At 35.6% G+C, this 21,150-nt stretch overlaps 1 protein-coding gene across 4 annotated transcripts in view; it reads right to left on the bottom strand.

The window, feature by feature from the left end:
- Nucleotides 1-10,895: 10,895 nt before the first annotated feature.
- Nucleotides 10,896-21,150, bottom strand: part of LOC149542709 (uncharacterized) — a 204,088-nt gene continuing 193,833 nt past the window's right edge. For all 4 annotated transcript variants that reach the window (XR_016355500.1, XR_016355501.1, XM_089797587.1 and 1 more), the window contains 2 exons: nt 11,677-11,779; nt 10,896-11,487 (listed from right to left, as the gene is read on the bottom strand). Coding sequence is in view for 2 of the 4 variants with exons in the window: in XM_089797587.1 (XP_089653713.1) it covers nt 11,228-11,487; nt 11,677-11,779 (363 nt within the window). In the remaining 2 variants the exon portion in view is untranslated. The remainder of the gene's footprint in view (nt 11,488-11,676; nt 11,780-21,150) is intronic.

Here is a 21,150-nt window from a genome sequence, read left to right as displayed (position 1 = left end):
TAATGCCCCTTGTATAAGTGGGGCTGACTGATTCCAATCTTCACAAATAAATTCTCTTCATGGAGTATCCTTTATTACTCCATCCTCTAAATGAGTCCTATTCGATATAAAATCAAACCTTAAGAAATCAAAGACATCAGAAACATCTTCTTCTATAGACTCCATTCATCCCTTTTGTTTCTAGTCTATAGACCCTTCAAGTTGAATTGTTTGTTTTAGAATGGAGGGAGGTATCTAAGTCATACTCCTTCGTCTCTCCTCTTTCATGGCCTTTGTTGATCAGGTTCTCTTATTGAGCAGGAGATATTCAATATCTTCCCCTTCCTCTCCCTCTTCTCCTATGAGTACAGTCTCTGAGATTTTGGGAGATGGGGTGCTCTTCTTCTTCTTCTTCATCATCATCTTCTCTCCTATCACCACCATTTTGGTTCTATCCCTCTTAGATACTAATGGTGCAACTTTTGCTTGGGTTGTGGCTTCCCTAGGTAGAGCCTAAGGTTTCTCATCTTGAGCCTGTGCTTCTTCACTCTAACCCTCCTCTGGTTGGGCTTCCTCCTCCTATACAACCTTGTTCCTTTTCTTCCCCTTGACCTTATCACTGCAAAAGTATTCCATTTCCTTCTCATGCTTGTATACAGTCCTTGGTCACACTAGTAACTTTTGTTGGTAAGTCAAAACTATGACTTTAGTTCCCTTACCTTTCTTAGGCCTTGTTGTAGCTTGCAATATTTGCACATTAGGAATTGGCTCTAAGTGAAAAGGCTTCCTCACCCAATCCATCCTTAAATGCATGACATGGCTGGCCTAATGTTGTATGTCATCATTCTCTTCCTAGTCAATCTCGACATTCATTATAGGCCTCTCAAATATTTTTTCCCTTTTGTATAGTGGGTCCAAAACATCTATACTCTCCTTGTTCCATTTCTTCAAAGTTATATTTAGATTGAGAGATCTTTATGAAAGTTGTAGACTCATCATATAATAGTTCCTCATTCAAACATCATAGTCATCTACATAATTCATCTATTGATCTTCAATAGAAGCATTGAGTATGAACTATTTCCTTATGAGATGTTAGACCATCCCAATGTTTTCAAAGTAGGGCTAGGACATTGGATAATCATCCAAGGGATATTGATCCAATTCAATTTCATAAGTAGCTATATCCTCCTTTTTCTTGACCTCAAAATCTTCAATGGTGATAGGTCACACCCATGTCTTCTTGTGTTGCTTTCTTACCCTAACATAGGTGGAGGTTGATTGCCCAGCTATCTCCAGAAATATCAACCTCTCTGATGGATAGAAAGGAGTATTCTTTGAACATAGGAGGGTCCCTACAACCTAGATATGTGTGAATGTGTTGAACTAGATGAAATAAGAACCCACTTGCATCACTCAGGCAACAACTTCTATAGAGAACATCTTTGCATAATCTTGTTCAATGAACTAGATTATAGAAAAGATTAAACCATCATTAACCAATCTCTATTATGGGCTCTTGAATGTGAGTTTCTTTCATACTATTTGGGGGTACACTATGTACATCCAAGTGTTAGCATCTCACATGCTTCCCCTCTTCATCAACCCTTAGTAGTCTATCGGCCTTGTTGCCACAAGATACACCACATAGGAAATCATGTAGAACTGAGGGTCTGGCTTCACTGATATAAGCTTCTCATCTAAGTTTTTGCTAATGATGGTGACCTAGTCATTTGGCAATCTTTTCCACTTGATGATTTTTATGAAGTGAACCACCCATGTTCCTAGGTGATTAATTTCAAGGAGTCCCATGAATTTACTTAGGAGAACTATGATATAGCCAATTTCATCTATCATTTACCCCCATGTCATGTCGACCCTTCCAACTCTTTTATTAGTAGGAGGTTCAAAAAGAAGGAACTTCTCTTGTACTATTCTTTTCTCTTCTTTTCTATGCTCCCTCTACCACCTATCCACTATGTCATAAGTTATTCTCTAGAACTGATCTATAAATAGTAGGTGAAAAACCTCTCAATGTTATCAGAGTGTATGTCCAAGACCATCTCCCCTATGGTGCTTTTCACAACCTTCTCTTTTGGCACATAATGGTAGGCCAATGCCATGATCAATTTTGTAGTTTATATAAATACTAGGTGGAAAGTTGAATTCACCAATCCACTTAAGACCATGATGAGATCATCTTTGATCTTTCCCCAAGAATGGTTCCAATATTTGTATCACATCTTTGTGTCCTAGAGCTTTGAATGTTTATCCATAAATTGGGACTTCTTTGGTGCACCGCAGAACTTGAAGGTCGGTGGCTTGGGTGCTGTCTTTTCACCATAGATGATGATGATTCCATTTTAACCTACACTAGTCAAAATTGACAAGACTGAAAATAAACTAGCAAAAGGGAATGAAGATTGAGTTTAGCACACTGGCACACCTTGTGCACCTAACGCACCTATGTAGGTGTGCCTTGGTGTTGTAGTGGACTAAGTGCACATCATGTGTAGGTAGCGCAAGGTGCAATAAGTGTGATTAGTATTTTTCGATGGGCATGGTTTCCTAATATTCTTTTGAAACTGATAAACACACATACGTATGTTGCACACCTACAAGGATGTGCAATGTGTGTATGTGCTCTCAAGGATTTACCTTGAATGGTGCGAGCAAAGGATGCATATGACCAAATGTGCAAAGGTGCAATTGACAACAGATGATGAATGTAAATGACTATTGGGGGGGGGGGTCACACATTTATAGGTGACTAGGGTGTTGAGGTGCACAATTAGTGCACCTCCAAAGGTGCGCATGCCACACGTGTGCATGTGTGCACTCTAGGCTTGTGATTTAATGTGCACTAAGCACACTCCTGATAGGTGTACATGTGCCCAAGTGCGCATATGTGCACCTTCTTTTGATTTAGTAAAATTTGACTTTATGGCTCCCCCACTTGGTATGGTGGTGATCAACTAAATCTACCGAACTCTCCTAGATCCAAAGTAGGGGATGCACTTGTTGTAACACTTGACTAGATGCCTTGTTTGCGGGAGTGAAATCCATTGTCTTACAAACAAAATAAGGGGGTCCCTATTTTTGAGTTGAAAATGGGGCATGTGTTGTGAAGCCACAACATGACTTAGCTAATTTTCCCATACATTGCCATCAATGCCAAAGGGGAAGATTATTGGCAATTTGTCCAAGGTAGATGGTATGAGGTTATCATTTATGGAAACATATATTCAACATTAAGTGAGTAGATTATGAAGATGAAGTCTTGGTAAGAAGACTTAGAAAATTCTCTAAGTATCATGAAGTTTATCTACCAACACAAACACTATTTTGATCAACAAGCTTTAAAAAGACATTATTGGCATGTGCACGGTTAAAAAATGATAAATTGGACATTAGACTACATGCTTGTAAGTGCACAAGTCATTTGGATCAGTGTAGACAGTTATTACGGATTTACTAGTTGTAGTACTGAAAAGTTAGAATAGGACGAAGTTAAGAAATTGGATATTTTAAGTTAAGGAATTTTTTTACCAAAATAATTACTTGAATAATTAGGTGACAACATCCTAGATGTTAAGCCTCAGTGATCAAAAGGAACTTTTTCATTTTGGGACATGTGTGAAAGTATTAAAGCCGCTAGTACAGAAAAATATGGTATAAAGGATAGTTTTGGAAATGCAAAGTTATGTGTGCAAGTGTGTAAATGTGCAAGTATTGTGATTGTGATGCTATTATTTTGTGATGCGAACTTTGATGTTGAGAGTAGTGAAAGGGAAGTGCATGCAAAAATTGTGCAACAAGCTATAAATATCATATTAGATATTGAAGATATTAGCAACTGTAAGATGTTTTTCTATCTATTCCCTTTGTACACATAATATCATTGTATATTGCATGTTTGGGAAGTGGGATCATCTTCCATACATTTTTTAATTGTAATAAACAACTCCTAATAGAGTTGAGGCTTATAACAAGGCCTAGTCCCCTCACAAGGACCAAGGTCCATTATACAGATGTACCATACTCCTAACAAGGTCAATATCTTTCACAATATACTTTTGATTAATGGATCATTTTGTGGATACCACCCTCACTGGGGTTTTCCCTTGGCTCCTAGTTAACAAATAATGGTGTGTTATGTGTTGCATTGCTTTATAGTTGTGTTTACAGTTCAACTTGATTAGTTTAATTTGTTATGCTAGTTATAATATTGTTAATGATATCTATAGTTGTGAAAAAGTTTGTGGAATATTAATTCACCCTCTCCCCCCCCTTCCCAATATTTCCTATTTCTAACATATGTATGCTATACACAAAGGGAATATATACATAAACCTTTTGACAATGCTAATATTTGTAATATCTTATTTGTCCTTTGTAGCTTTATGTACAAAAATTCACACATACTGATCTCTCTCTTCTGTACTTCAAGTTCGCATCACAAAATAAGTGCATATCAATGTCACAAATCATTACACAACTTCACATCCAAAACTTTGTCCTTTATAAGAAGTAAATTTGTCCTATCAACCTTCATGTCTTCATACGTGTCCCAAAAATAAAAGCAAACTCTTTCCCACTTAGGGTTAACGTCTAGGATGTTGTCCCTAAATAGTCAAGCAATTATTTTGATAAAAAAAATAATTTCTTAACATAAATTACCATTTCCTTCACTTTGTCTTGTTCTTCCTATACAATACTACAATTGGTAAATCTTGAATAATTATGTCCATACTACTCATAATGACATGTGCTTTGAGATGGAGTATCCTTATACCTTGTTCTAGTTTTCATCAAGAGTGTATGTGTCAATTTGTTGTCTATAAACTTCAAAAACTAGAAAGGTGTCTCTTTTGACAATTATCCTTTAAAACAATTAGATAATTTTCTAAATCTTCAAACCAAAACTTAGTCTTCATAATATGCTAACTTAATATGCATAATATGTTTCCACAAATGACAACCTTCATACATTTCTATGTTGACCTCTTTTGCCAAATTGCCAACATAACTATCATCATTTTACAACTACTCCAAAGTAATAGTCAATGGACATTTGCTACAAGAGTAAGCATGACACTCCTCAAACTAAACACTCTTAATAAATGACTCATGGATGGTAGAAATACAAGCAAACAAACTTTGACATCATCTAGATATCCAATAGATATGCAAGATTTTCTCAATGGATCCATGGCCTTGCATTTCTCTATTAAATGTGCACATGCATGAGAGTCAAATACTGAAAAGTGCTTAAGTAAGGGTTTCTCACCAATCCAAGACTCAAAGAGAGTAACTCAATATCTTAATGAGGAACTAAATTTTGCATATAATACACAAATTTAATAAATTTTAACCAATGTGATGCTCTCAAGACTTGGAGCATATCATATAGTTCACCATTTCTTTCAAGGATCAACTTTTCCTTACTACAAACACACTCTATTACAGGTTGTAGAGAAATGTATGCTATAAGTTAGTACCCTCTAAAGTACAAAAAATATCTAATATGAATTTGATATACCACTCCCAACTATACATAGAACATTGAAATATTTGCTTCTTTTTTTTGTCTAAATCCAATAATGAATCAAAGATTTTAAACTTTAGTTTAGAAAATATATCAAAGTGTCTCTAGAAAAATCATTAATAAAGGTTAAAACATAAACTAGATACCAACACCAAAATTTGTGCAGCTCTCCAAGATTTTCCTTTGTCAAATTTCACTTCCACATGCATTCCAAGAGTACATACTTGAAAAACACCTTTAGAAAAGTGAACTAGAAGCAATCATATAACCATGTCAGGCCCATCAAGCTTCTCCATATAGAAGTATTATAAGTGGCCAAACCACTAATGCCACAAGTTACTTATTTCATTAGAACGAGTGAAATTTTTTGATGGAAGAGGATCTTGGACAAAATGAGTAAATAAATGAAGTCATGATTGATGATCTTTTCTCCAAACTATAATTATAGAATCAATGTGTAACTCATGAATTATCACAAAATCAAGAGAGAACTCAACCTTCTTATTGAACTTGCGTGAGTGATCTAATGGTTGATACATTATTGGTTGATAAAGAGAGAATCTAAAGAACATCATTAAACATTTCATCCCCCACATCAACATACCTTCTCCAACACACCTCAACGAGAGTTTCATCACTCATGAAGATAGAAGGCGTGGAACATGGCTTCGAGATTGCAAGTTGATCTCTTGATGAAGCCATGGGGCATGTGACATCTGATCAAGTACCCAAGTACGTGGTGATAAAGAAAATTATACAAGGACATTTCTCTTTTATTTCTCCTCATTGACTTCTTTATTTTTTTTAGAGACCTTGTTTATTTGTTTTACTAATTTAGGAATGGTGATATTACTATTTTTCAAGAATGTATTTTAAGAAATCAATTTGTTTCTTCAAAGATTTATGTTCATAAAGATTGAATCTTTTACAATAGGCACATTTGACCTTATCTTTCCTAGGCTTAGTACCATTCAAAGATTAGGTCTCATTCACTTTTTGAGTATCTTGTTTCTAATCCTTATTGTTTTTATTATTAAGGAAAAAAGGTTTTGAAAGGAGCCTGAAACCCTTTACAAATTATGAAATTTTCAATGAAGCCCAAACCAAACAAAACTACCACCCAAAGGTGAAACAGGTCACCTAACAAGACATAGTGACCAAGGTGGCATCACAGATAGCACAATACTCATCAGCCACACAAATAGGTTTTGAATGGGCACGTAAAACCCCACAGTAAAAAAGAGGTATAGACAATAAGTCCCTTACCATGTCAGACAACAAAGAACAACAAACCAAAAGAGCCAAGAAAACCAAAGAAAGGGGCAACCACAACTCAAGCTTTCCCTTTTGGTCCCAACTTTTGGGAACATAATGCCATATCAAAAAGAGTGGAGGGCTTGACCGTTTTACCTTTTACCGTGGTCCATCCATCCTCCACTAAACTAGTTGCCTTCTGCCATGCAAAGTCAGCAACACCACAACCATCCCTTAAAACCCCTGTTGTCGGGGAACAAACCACAACAGAAGAAGGAACAACAACATTTAGAGATGGGGCAACAATATCTAGAGACGAAGCCGCAAGAGGGGCAACAATCGAATTGCTAGAGATAGAATCCAGAAGAGGGTGATCAGAAGAGGTCACCATCATAGGGACAGTCGTTCCATCAAAAACAATAGTCGAGTCTGCCACCAAAGTGTCTTGAGAAGAGTCACCATTCCCAACAGAGGAAGCTTTCTGAACCATGTAGTGATCATTCGAAACCCCCTTCCACCAAGAAGGAGACTTCTTCAGTCTAGATTTTTCAGAGGAGCAGCGGGCAACAAGGTAGTCAGTCTTGTGGCATATCCTACATCAAAAGGGGATGCCCTCATAATCAAGAAGCTGGATCCAACGACCATGTGGAGAATTCAACTTAATCATTTCAGGGAATCCCTTGGAGATGTCGATCTCAACCAAGATATAGGCATACGTTGTCCTTAACACATTGGAAGATGTAGTATCTACCATCAAGAAGTCCCTAAGGGCATCCCCCACCACCTCCAAGATAGAATACACCCAAAGGTGCTTCTTATTGTTATTCTTTTGTTTCTTATCCTTGTTTTAATCACTTTTTCCTTTCTATTATTTTATGCTTTTTTGGAAACCAAGGCATGTGACTTAGAGGATTTTAGAGTGCCCAACTGAATTAGCTTATCTTGCTTTGATATGAGAGAAATAAAAAAAAATCAACTATGACTTGTCATATTAAGTCCCAAGTGCACCCTTAGTAGCATAAAAGGTAGAAAAAATATTGAATATTTAGAACTTAGCTTGGAGAGAATACAAAGAATCATCTATTCATTTTTCTTGTTAAAACCTCAACACCTTAACTCCAACCCTATTAATTCAATTTTGTGAAGAAATCCTAGATTGTGTTAAAATTGCTAACTTAGACTTACGAGTTCATTTCCCAACACACCTTATTGAATCTTGGTTCCAAAAAATTTATATCTTTTTACTAAATTTCCTTAGGATCAATCAAAGATTCAATATGAAAGATTAAATTATATGAAACAAATAAACACAATTCCATATCCTTCATCACATATGCTAAGCCACATAGACTTTTTTTGGCATCCGTAGTAGATTCATTTTGTCAACCTATTGTTATCCTATAAAAATGAACTCTTCTGAAGTATATTATCAACCAGAAATTCCACTTAAAATAGTTCTAAGGATTTATAGTTAGAATTGCATTTTGATTTATGATGAAGAAATGTGGAAATAAGTGTTGAAAGAAAGAGAACATAAGAATACCAATGCACTCCAACCTTTTACATTGGTATCAAAAATCACCCCTCCCCCCATATTACAATGTTGGTACTTTATAGGACAATGTAATAACAAAGAATTTCCCTAATTATAATAGCATCATGCCCCACAAAAGCTTAAAATGTAACAAAATCAAGAAAAATTAGCTAGTATATTTTCTCGGTACCAACTTCAACTTGCATTGTTTAAAAAGAATGACAAAAAAGTGACCTAGTAGAATATGGATGGAAAATACTTATCTTTATCTTTCTAAAAATATCTTGTTCATTGAAATCTGACAATTAGAGGCTAAATTTATGATTAAAAAAAAAATGCTAGAACAACCTTCTTACAACCAAAAAAATATACTTATAATTTGTTCATGTAAAATCTCTTCATGGGATGAAAAAGATAACATGGACCCAGAAATATTTCTTAACAACAAAAAGTACCCAAAACTCATTTTTATATTGGACAAGAAGAAGACTTAGATTTGGTGCAAATAAAAATGCCTCTACTCTTTCTTTGTTTTATCTCTATGCTTTTAGTGAAATGAAAGCCATATCTAACTTTTATTAACTTTGTAGGTGCTATGAAATAGCTGATAAAAGACTCTATGGTTACCAAAATATTGCAAACATCCAAAGTTCACAAAATATTTGTACAAAAATCCCAAAAGAACATATTGGAATTTTGGAAAATCTATAGAAAACTACCCCCTAAGTCTCTGAAAAAAATAAACTAAATCTATTCTTGCACTAGAATAGCTCGAATGTCATGTTAGAATCTAAAGAGATGAATAGCCCAATAAAAACTAGTGAAGACAAATAAGTAAAATTATGAATGTAGATGATACAAGATCAAAATAAGAACACAAAGTTAGCCTCAAATAGAGAAATGCAAATTTTAAAGAAGCAAAGTAGCATTAGGAGAATGAAGATAAGCTCTTACAAAATGCAATTAAATTGTAGCTATATCCAACACAAAGGTATTTGATGCTCGTAAGAAAGCTATAGGTGAATATGTATGACACTTACCACTCAAGAGACTAAAAGCAAAACAAATGGGGCATTAAAAAAAAGTCCCTAAGAAAATGTAACTATTTGTGACGAGAGCTAAAGTAGAGAACTAGCCAATAAATAATTAGATAGGTAAAGAATCCCTTTCACACTAACAAAAAATACTCAACACCATGCCATTGAGAACCTTACAAATATCAAATAATATTTAGTGTGTTTTTTTGACAAATAACCAACAATTAGTAAGGATCAAATCCCTCCATTGTTTTCAATTAAGAAGATCCCCAAATTTGTAAAATTGGGCATCGTATTTGAATTTGGTTGTTTTTAAGATGCACCCTCACAAAGGCACCAATTCCTTTTATTTCCTCAAGAGGTACAATTCCATTATTAGTCAATTTTTGGCATGCATATGAGAGTCATTCTATATTTATGGTAAAGTGTCATTAGCATAATAGTTTTTAAAAAACTTATTCACCATTACAAACTTGACTCTATTTTTAACGAATCACATTGTTAGACTTAAATTACCACCCAAACCCATTCCATCTCAAACTATCAATGCAATGATAGATTTCATATTATGATAAGAGTGTCAAAATAAATTATCATTCATCCTAACGATCTTCAACGGTCATAGATATCAATGTGCACCCTATATCATTTTCTCCATTAGTGTACATGTAATCTGTTGTAACCACATATTAATATTATCCCAAATCGGATAAACTTTATGAACAACTGAGATTTGTAGATGCAATAGCAATGCGATAAAGATTCAATGTGAAAATATTAATAATTAAAAAAATGTTAAATAACTACTCAACCCCATTACACTGAAAACCTTGCAAAAATAAAATAATATTTGAGACAATTCCTTGACAAAGACCAATAATTAGTAAGGATATAATGCCTCCACTATTATCTCAATCGAGAAGACCCTCCAATTTGTAAAATTGGACATCTTATTTCAATTTGAACATTTATAAGATATGTCCTCGAGCACCCATCAATTCATTTTATTTCATTTGTAGATTGATTACTAGAATTGATAAATCTTATATCTATCATATTAAAATTAAAAAAAATTAAAAAACATTCCATTAAGAAAACATGTTCCTTAGTACATCCACTCCAAAAGGTTTAGACATTAGTGAGATCATATGACTATCTCATTTATTGGAAGGTTTAATGTCAAACCTAGATCATCTCCTCACTAAGTTATTTTATACCTAAAATAACATACTTAAAATGATTAAAAATTTAGATTTTTAATAAATTTGAAGAAAAAAATCTCATAGTTAAAATGCAATTGACTATATCTTCTGAGCTTTCAAGACAATAAGTTCTATTCTGTACTATCTAATATATTGATCATAAAATATGTCTCACTACTACCTAAATTTCTAACACTACATATCAATGCTATAAATATCAATGTTATAAATGTGAAGAAAATGACATTTTTTCAATTAAATATATTGCACTCAAAAATCAGATTGGAGATTGATTTAACCTAGCATTTTTCGGACATAAGATATCCATAAAAAAATCGATATGGAAAGAATCCCATCATGATAGATTAAATATATCTCAAGTTAATTGATATATTATAGTATATGTGATATCTCAGATTTAAACAGGATCTGTTAAAGACCTCAAGTGACAATTGCTAGTACTGGGCTAATAGGGATTGAATTTTTTAGAGTCAGCACCTCTTTTGGTGACTTATAAAATGAAATGGAATGGTGGCAACACGCGATGGGACATTAATGCATTTATAGACAGAAACAGGCAATGGAACTCTGTAACTCCCAAAAAGAAAACTCGGCAGGACGGGCACCATTGGTCATTAGACAGCCACTGACTCACAGGAACGGGAAAACAACTTCAGCCGTTTTCATGTGCAAATTTGTCTAAGGACATTGTTTTCCTCAAGCTATTGCGTAGGTTTAATGTTTTTGCCATGATTTCCCTAGCAAATCTGGATCTCCTTTTGATCACATTCCTTTCCCAGGTCAGTTTCATGCCACCCTCGAGAGTTCCAGCTGGCAAACCACAATGTGATAATTCCACTCTAAAAGTACTAAGCTCACGAGGCCCTTTATTGAATGCAGTAACTGCCGACGCCAAAGGAATGGCAGCATAGCCTGCACCATTAAAAGACCGAACACATAAGTAGGTTCTTGTACCAGATTTTTCAAAAAACATTATTAATAATCCTGCAACTTTTGGTTGAATTTGGGCTCTGACTTCGCTATAATTAAACATGCTTTGGTATTACTGAGAATAATCATATATAACAGACAAGATACAGTAAATTTTTCCAGGATACTCACCAAGAATATCATTTGTGGATTGAGAATCGCGCACCTGAACCATCAGATATTCCTTTTCTAGCCGTTGTAGAGGGAAAATGTTGAGTACTAGTGTTGGTAATTCCTGACCAAGAGATTACAAGGTCAATTATAATATAATCCGCTGAAAATTTATACCCTTCTTTGTTTTATATAATTGAAGTTATAGAAAGTTATTCCATACTTAAAATAAGGGTTGCTAAATTTGTTCAAATGATGCTTTTGAATATTGTCTATTTACTAAATGAGAATGAGCATGGCCACGCTGGTTGAGCTACAAACCGTGAGCCCAACTCATAGTGGAGGAAGGAGCCCGAGAAAATGTCGTAATGGCAATAGAAGTTATAGCCTATGGTGGTTCGTATTTAGGGAATTGAATACTGATTTACCATCACACTCCCTTTAGGGCTTAAACGGATTGTATCGAAACAATAACCCTTACTACAGCCGTATTTGTCTACGTGTGTGCAAATTAGCCCTAGGGAAGTAATTGTCTAGAATAGGGGTAATTCACTTTCTTGCCATGATGCACAAGCCATAATTTTTTTTCATACAATACAAATTACTTAAGCATTACTGATTGAAATCATGACCTAAAACAAAAATTGGAATACAAAATCTCTATTGTTTGCATAATCGATGTTAAAACCTAATAGGTGGTTTGCAATTGTCAGATATCCTATTTGAGGATTCGAATACTGATTTGACCATTACAGTCCCTTTAGTACTTGAGTGGATTGTGCCGAAACATTAACCATTGCCACAAGTTTACAACAATTTTGGCATCCAACAAGAATTACTTGAGCAGGATTGATTGCAAACCATGATCTAAAACTGCTGAATACTCAGGATACAAAATATCTATAGCTTTGCATTATTAAATTTATTTTCGGCCTAGCCCATACATTTTTAATCTCATGTTTCTTGGTGGTGTTCTACCAAGGTCAAACCAAAAAACATGAATCTCTAGATCCACACAATGAACCTCTCTCAAGTCTTGAAGCAATACGTATGTGTGTATGCTTCTGAATTAAACTGTGCATTGTTTTTCAACATCAACATTTCAGATCACCTTATATAATACATTGCTACATATATTCTCAAAATCACAAGAGATAGTGCTGACCATCTTAAGAGAAATGATACTCTTGAATAAATAATATACTAGGGTGAAGCCCACCTTGAATACACACGGAGAAAATTACAGCGATAATACAGACTATCTAATAATATTGCAGGCCAATATCATGCCAAAGGACAAGGACTGAAGCCTGAAACATATGGTAGAGCCATTATATCCATTTCAGCTCCCAAAGCGAGGACATCTAAGCTGACTCAACAAAGGTAGAATAATGCACTCAAAATGCATTTGACCAAGAAAGATCATATCTTCCACATGGTGTGAAAAACAATTGATTAAGCAGGTCAGATGTCAAATCATCACCATGTGTTAAAAGCGTGAAGATATGATGAAAGCGCAAAGTGAAACAAATACAAAACAGCAAGAAAAAATAAACACAAGTGTTTATCATGATTCACCACATTTTGTGGCTACGTCCACACTGATCAGAGGAATCTCTTAATCAATATAAATCTAGTTTTTACATCACAGCTGCTTCAGCTTGTTGAAATGAACCTCCAAGTACATATATTTATAAGGACTCAAAATAATTGAAGAGTCATGTTAAATTGGAGCGAAACAATATTAAATTGAAATAATAAAATAATGAAGCTGTTGGGCTTCACATATACCCAACAAACCCCCACTTGAAGTCCTGCTGCTACAATGAATGAGACTTCCCTTCATCCCCCTATTGTTATTTCTTTACAATGCCAATATAAGTTCGGCAAACTCCAACTTCTTGCATGGAACCTTGGTGAATGCATCAACTGGATTATCCTTGGTGTTTATCTTCATGACTTGAAGTTTGCCCTCCTCAAATTTACTTCGAATGAAATGATAACGAACTTCTATATGTTTAATTCTGCTATGAAACACTTCATTCTTTGTGAAATCAATAGCACTTTTACTATCACAATACAAGACTGATCCTTGTTGAGGCCAATCAAAATCACCAAACAAACGCTGCAACCAAATCAACTTTTTTGACCCTCAAGTGAGAGCAATATATTCAGCCTTGCTGGATGAAAGTGAGACCACATGTTGCAATTTTGATGCCCAACTGATCACTGCTCCAACAAAAGTAAAAACATATCTAGTAGTCGATCTTCTATTATCTAGATTTCCAGCCATGTCAGAATTAGTATATCCTCTCAGTGAAGCATCTTTGCCACCAAAACACAAAACAAAATCAGAAGCATTGTTAAGATACTTCAAGATCCATCTAACTGTATCCCAATGTTGTTCACCCACATTGCTCATAAATCTTCTCAAAACTCCCAATGCTTGGGCAATATCTGAAAGAGTACATACCATTGTATACATAAAGCTGCCCACTGCTGAGGAATATGGGATGTTCTTCATGTAGTTTTTCTCTTCTTGTGTCTTGGGACACATGGCTGAAGATAAACGAAAGTGATCAGCAAGAGGAGTGCTGACCGGTTTGGCATCCACCATGCCAAATTTTTCCAAAACCTTGAGAACATAGTGTTCTTGAGAAAGATTTATTTCCCTCTTGTGTCTATCACGGGTGATGTTCATACTGAGTAACCATCTTGCTGCCCCTAAATCCTTTATTGCAAACTTTTGTGACAACTTATCTTTCAATTCAGAAATGAACTTCATAGAGAAACTAGTTACGAGCATGTCATCAACATAAAGAAAAGGAAGAAAAAAGGAGCCATTAGGTAACTTTTTATAGCAGAGACACGGATTAGATTCACAACGAACAAAGTTATTTCAATCATGAATCTATCAACTTGAGGTACCATTGCCTTAGTATTTGCTTGAGCACATACAAGCTCTTCCTCAATCTACAAAATAAATTTTCTTTTCCATGTTTGACAAATCCCTCAGGCTGCATCATATAAATTTCTTTATTTAAATCACTATGGAGGAATGTGGTTTTAACATCCATTCGTTCAATTTCAAGGTTACGAATAGTAACTAGACCAAGAATTGTCCGGATTGTAGTCATCTTGACTACGAGTTGTTTACCGTACAGGTAAACAGATACTTATTGCATGTAGTATAGTAAGATATAACACAAAACAGATACTTTATTCATATGTGCAATATGCACTCCAAGTATAATGCTTACAATGATAATGATTATGACGATGTCTCAATAGTCCCTTCCGAACGGTGTACATATACTTTCCTGAAGGGATGACTCAATTGTCATGTGTCCTTTCGGATACAATTCTACTCGTCGGCTTCAATATAGAATTTACCTATGTTCCCCCAAGTTTCCGATACAGGGACGGTGGGGGATGGCGGGACAGGTTTTCGAGACGGGTAATTTTTTTGGCGATTTTGGAGATGGGTGGGGGACGGCAAATAGGGATGGCTATATGTATATATATATATATATATATATATATATATATATATATATATGGAAATTTGTAAATATACATTGAAATTTGCAAATATACATGTCATTCATATGAAACTAAGCACAAAGCATGTCATTTAAACACTTTAAACACTATAGAACCATAACATACAACATTTGAATGGCATTTAGGAAATAATATCTGATTTCAGTATTCAATTGTCAAAATGCATATTAATATTAGTGAATAGTATCATAGTGATAAACATGATAAATCTGAAAATCTAAATCTAAATATGCCTAAAGCTATACGGCCAAAGGCTAGAGGGCTGCCACAAAGTAATAAGTATAAATGTATCATAATCATGTTCACTTCAACATAAAAAACATAACATAGAAAAATGAAGTAGACTGTTGCTCCTATTCTGCCTCTACCGCATTTGGAGGGGTGGGGACCACCTTGTTGACCTAGTAAGGAGCCTTAAAATTATTTTTTAATATTATCTTTTTAATTGTTTTGCATAAAAAAAATTTAAAAATTAAAAAAAAAATTTGGAGACGGCTGGCTCTACCCAGAACGGTTGGGGGACGTCTAGGCATCCCCTTTTCATATCAGGGATGGCCAGCTGTCCCCCTTTTTTTCCTAGTTGTCCCCAAGTTTCAAGGATGTCCCCTGCAATTTTTCACTTTTTGGGGACAGCTAGGGGACGTCCCATACTCGTCCCCCTATCCTTGGGACGTCCCCATTTTCGAAATGCCTAGTTTTAGGCTGGGTACGCATCCCCGGGGAACATAAGAATTTATCGACATCATCCCCCCCCCAAAAAGTAATCTCCGGATGACAATTACAAAATGTTCGAGACAGATTAACAAAATGGAATATATTAACAGGTAGATTTTTTTTTGTCACATCACATTCACATTCCTCCCGTGCTTGCACCAAACTGGTCTCCAAAAACATGTTGCATCTGTAGCCTCTGCTAACACAATACTCTCACCCTAGCCAATCTGACCTTGATAGCCACCCATGCTGCCTTCTCTGCTTCCAATTTTTGGGTATGCTAAGCCAAGTGTCGCTCTACTGCCTCCAACTGGGTAGTCAGCTCCTCCCGAGCTCTCTATGCATCCACCAAGACAGCCTCAAGTCCAACCAACACCTACTCTGAGTGCCTCAAAGCGTAGTACCCCTCTCGAAAGGCTTGCTCTAGTGCTCTCTCCACCTCTAGCATACAAACACTCTATTCTTGCAGCAACTCTAGGTCTCATCAACTGGTCACACTTCCCAAGATTGATAATTGAACTGATTGAGGGTCTTGGGGCAGCGCCCCCGCCGCCAAGACCAAATTAGCACCCTCAAATCCACACAGAAGTCCATGGAACACACCTTTTTTGTGATTTTCTTCTGATCCCATACTCTTTCTGCCAACCGCTTATGTTTTCTTCAATACCCGTTTATGTCTTTTCTTCGGTACCATACGTTATTCATTGTGAACTGTTTTGATTTGTTGTCATTCTTTTTTTAGAACCTCCTGTCACCCTTCTTTTGTGTTCGTACGATGGTTGTCCCTTGTATCAATTTATGTTGTACGATGTATGTTTAGTGTCTATGTGTGAGATCCATACCATACTCCCTAGTGGTCGTACGGTGTGCATTTCTGGTTGCTATGTAGTTCTTTTTGTCTCGTGCTAACTGTATGATGTGTTTTTCTTGTTGTTGCCACCTTTCTACTAAATCTATCGTTAGGTGTAACCTTTTCTTTCCGCGCGGTCCGTTCACCATGTACTGTACGCTGGAATCTTTCCTTTTGTTGGGTTCGTATGGTATGTTCTTTCGCTTGTACTAGTCATACGGTATGTTCTTTCCTTCAACTTCAGCCATAATCATCTTTTCTTCTTTTGTCATGTCCCCAAATTTTAATTTAATTTTTTAATTAAATTAATTAATTAACTAGTCCCAGAATTTAAATAATATAAGGACCTTTAATTAGTTACTTTAATTAATTAATATTGGGGCCCAAGTTAATATTCATATTTGTGGTTAAGATTGATTTAATATATCTTGGACCTATTTTTATTTTAGTTTCCATTGGTATGTGTTGCCGTCGGCTATCTTTGTACACCCTCGAAAAGGTTTTCCCCAACAAGTATTTAAGCACGGCTTGTAGGTAGTCGTGGACATGCATTCTGATCATTTATTTTGTATTGCGAATTCTCGTTGGGATTCTCTGTTGTTTTCCATTTCGGAAGTGAAAGATCTTCCCTACTTGGCTTATTTAGTTTCGATGGGATTCAACCCTCATCCTATTCCATTGTATGTAATACTTCGCTCAGATTTGACAAATTTGAGCACAATCTTTGTAGCTGATGCATATATATATATATTTGGAATTGTATTGAATCATTTATTCTATCATTTTATAGCATATTCAGCGAGTGCGTTGTTTGGATATCAAATACAGTTCGATCTCCACATTTCGGAAGGCCTCAAGTTCAATTATACAATCTCACAAGCCTACTGTATGGCCTCCAAGTGCAGCAATACGACCTCCATCTCTACCTTATGGCTTCATCCATTGTTGCTCCCCATACCTATCTACTCTCTTACATACCATACGGTCCTCTAGCTTCACCATATGAACTTCTTACCTTCCTGTACAGTCACCAAGGTAAACAATAGAAGATCCGTACACCATGTGCTTCAGTAATTGCCTATCGTACACCTTCCCCAGACATAGTACAATCATACTTCCTACCGTACAGTCTTCCTGCAACCTCGTCTGTACGGACATTTAGCATTCTGGAATTCGCTATCAAGCACCTAGGGTGAACAAATCATTACACTCTACCGTACATCAAGATAATACCACACTGACCTGAAGCACTGGCCAACCGAAGCACTACCTTGAAACACTGACCCAAAGCACTACTTGAAGCACTGACTTGAAGCACTGGCCACTTGAAGCACCGAAGGATACTACTTGGAGCACACGATAAGAATACCTAAATCATACTACAAGAGTTCATAAGGAAACTCTAGAATGAAACATTACAGTGGTATCAGAGTAAAAACCTTTCGGGAGCATCTTCGAAACTTTCGGGAACATTACCAAAACTGTTCAGAACATTACATCTTTCACTTCTCTGCATTCCTTCAGACATTCATTTTCCTCTCCTTTATTACTTTTGTCGACCCTTAACATATTATAGCTCAGAAATAGCTCGTAGTCCTCCACAAGTGAGAAGATTTCATTGAAAGCTATTCCCTTTTATTGATCCAAGCCTTTAACAACCAACTTGACTTTGCATCTTTTCTGACCTTGGCCTTCATCTTTCAACCGAAAAATTCATCAGTTTTTCAAAGCTTTTCAATTAGGCGGTAATAAAACCAAATCCCAAGTGTTATTAGCCAATAGAGAGTCCATCTCTTCTTGCATCACTACCTCCCATTTGTGAGAATATGATGTTTTACAAGCTTCTTTAAAACTTGCTGGTTCAACTTAGTCTGAAAACAATAATTCTAGATTTGCTTCTTCAGAATACAAAAGTTCAAAATCAAAGAATATAGCAGGAAGCCTTCTCAGTCTAATGGATTACCACAATGTGAGGTCCCACCCCAACTCATCATAGCACTATTGATACATTCAAATTTTGATACTTCATGATTCGAGATTTTGATACACTTTTGACTGATTAGACAATGACTCATGTTAATTGATGCTATGTGATGATTTATATTATGTTGATTTTACTTATGGTATGGATTAGGACCTAGATTATATGCTTTGATATATATATATATATATATATATGTTTATGAATCATGATTAGATTCAAAATGTTATAGCAATTTTGTTTTTAAGAGTTGATATTGATGAGTCTATCATGATGTTTGAATTCTGCAAGTACTATATATGAACATTATTTTAGAAATCAAAAAGCTACTTGAATTTGAATTATGAATGTCGAATATTGAATTCAATTATGTAATGTGATTTGATATATGTGTGTGTGTGTGTGTGTGATTTTTCCTTGGACTACTGATGCTCAAGTTTAGTGTGCAAGGAAATGACCATGGTACTAAATTGGAGAACCAGGGGTAGATCTATGTGCAATTTGTGAAAGCCAAGGTTTAATCTAGTGAAGAGATTTAAACCTTGTTGTGATGTGTTTTATTTTGTAAATTTAATTTGAATGAATGTATTATATTAATTTGTATCATGTAAATTTGATGTCACTTGTATTGTGAAGTGTATTTTTGTACTCTACAGTGACACGTAAATTAGGGTTGGCAAGAGTTATCTAACCCTAAGATAGACCTAATAGGTTACTTTAGTAAACCCACTTATTTAGAAAGAGTCAAATGTGGTCCCATCATCATGAAAACCATAGCTAAACTTTAAGTGAACTTTCGAGGACTTAGAAGTGACCCCAAGGTGCCAATTAAATCAAATTAACTAACCATGTGGGGGTACTATGAGTTAGGGGTTAGAGTTTGGTCATAGGAAGGTCTAGATCACATTTATGGCACTCCAAAAGGACCACTTCTTAAAAGTGGCGAAAATAGAGGTCACATGCACTTAACCTGTTCCACACTCCTAGTTAAATTCCCATTAAGCATAGGGGACAAGAGGGAAGGGAAAAGATTTGTAGTTAACTCACATTTATGGCTAGTGGTTGGGTAAGAATTTAGAGGCCTTTTTAGTGCACTTTGTAAGACTTTGTGGATGTTCACCCATTCTCTAGTTTTAGAGATGCTTAGGGTTTTGGAGTCAGAAAGATATGAGAAAGAAAAGGGGAAACAATCTTCTCAAACCTCATTTGCCATTGCATAGGATTGAAGGTTGGTGCTCTTGTCATGAAGGAGATACTCTTGCATTTTGTAGCTTAGTTTTTGTTAATTTTAAAATGAATATGTAGGATTATGATGCATTGCTTGTTATGTAGATTTGTTGTAGATATTTTGTATGTGATGAGTATGAAAGTTTTTGGCATTTTTTTCTTGTTGTTATTTTGAAAGTATGCTGTTCTTGGGTGTGCAAGGCATCACTCACCCTTGAGAGGGAAGTAGTGGCCTTGTGGGTAAAGGAGTTGGTTGGACTTGCCATCGTAGCTGAGAGCCTCCTCTTTGAGAAGAGATGAATTTCATGGAGTATGGGCTCCATGTGGCCAAACTTGGTAATTGTATTTTGGGATTATAAGGGGAGGAAGCTATGAAGGAAAAATGTTATATTGAAGCCTTGGAAAGGCATGAAACTGCTTGGTTATTTATTATTGTTTGTATGGTAATCTCCTCCTTCGATAGACCCACTTTCAGCCTTTTCTATGGGTTCTTAGGTGACCTAATTATGAAGCTAAAATGAATGGGAGTTAAATGTTGTGTTGTGTTTTGCATTTGTGTGATGTTATTGTTTGTATCTGGTTTAGCCTTGGTTCTCCAAGCTTGGGGGTGTTCTCATAGAGACCTAGGTTGGGAGGTGAACACTCCATGGTTATTGTTAATACATGTAGCTTCGGTCTAACATTACTGTGATAAGCACATAAGTATGTATATATGCACAACAACATGATGCACACATTGTTATTCGTATATGCATAGGTACATGCTGTTGTACCTTCCACAATCTGCAACCAATGAGATATATATATGTTCCAAGATCATTAAGGCATGATCGAGATTATTTTTGGTTCCTTTGATGTTTAGATTATGATCGATCTATCATTTATATTGGGCTGTAGATGTAATGATTGGTTATACATTTAATCACTCTATTTATGACAGTAATTAATCATGAGTATTAGTTAAATGAACGGGTGTGAGAATGAATGTCCATGTCTCCAATTGGAGACATAGTCATTCATCCCTACATCCCTTCCATTGGTATTTATCCAATCTACCCGATGTAATATTGGCATCGAAATCTATTAATGCAAGCACTCCAAAAGGATCGAAGATAACTCTGAGTTTGATATACTTCATTTCTGTTATTACTACACTAAC

Source organism: Cupressus sempervirens, chromosome 8, assembly GCF_028749045.1.
Source record: "Cupressus sempervirens isolate cs-2001-9-10 chromosome 8, ASM2874904v1, whole genome shotgun sequence".
Classification (NCBI taxonomy): Eukaryota; Viridiplantae; Streptophyta; class Pinopsida; order Cupressales; family Cupressaceae; genus Cupressus; species Cupressus sempervirens.
Note: the sequence above shows the minus strand (reverse complement) of the source record. Positions and strands in the feature narration are given on the sequence as shown.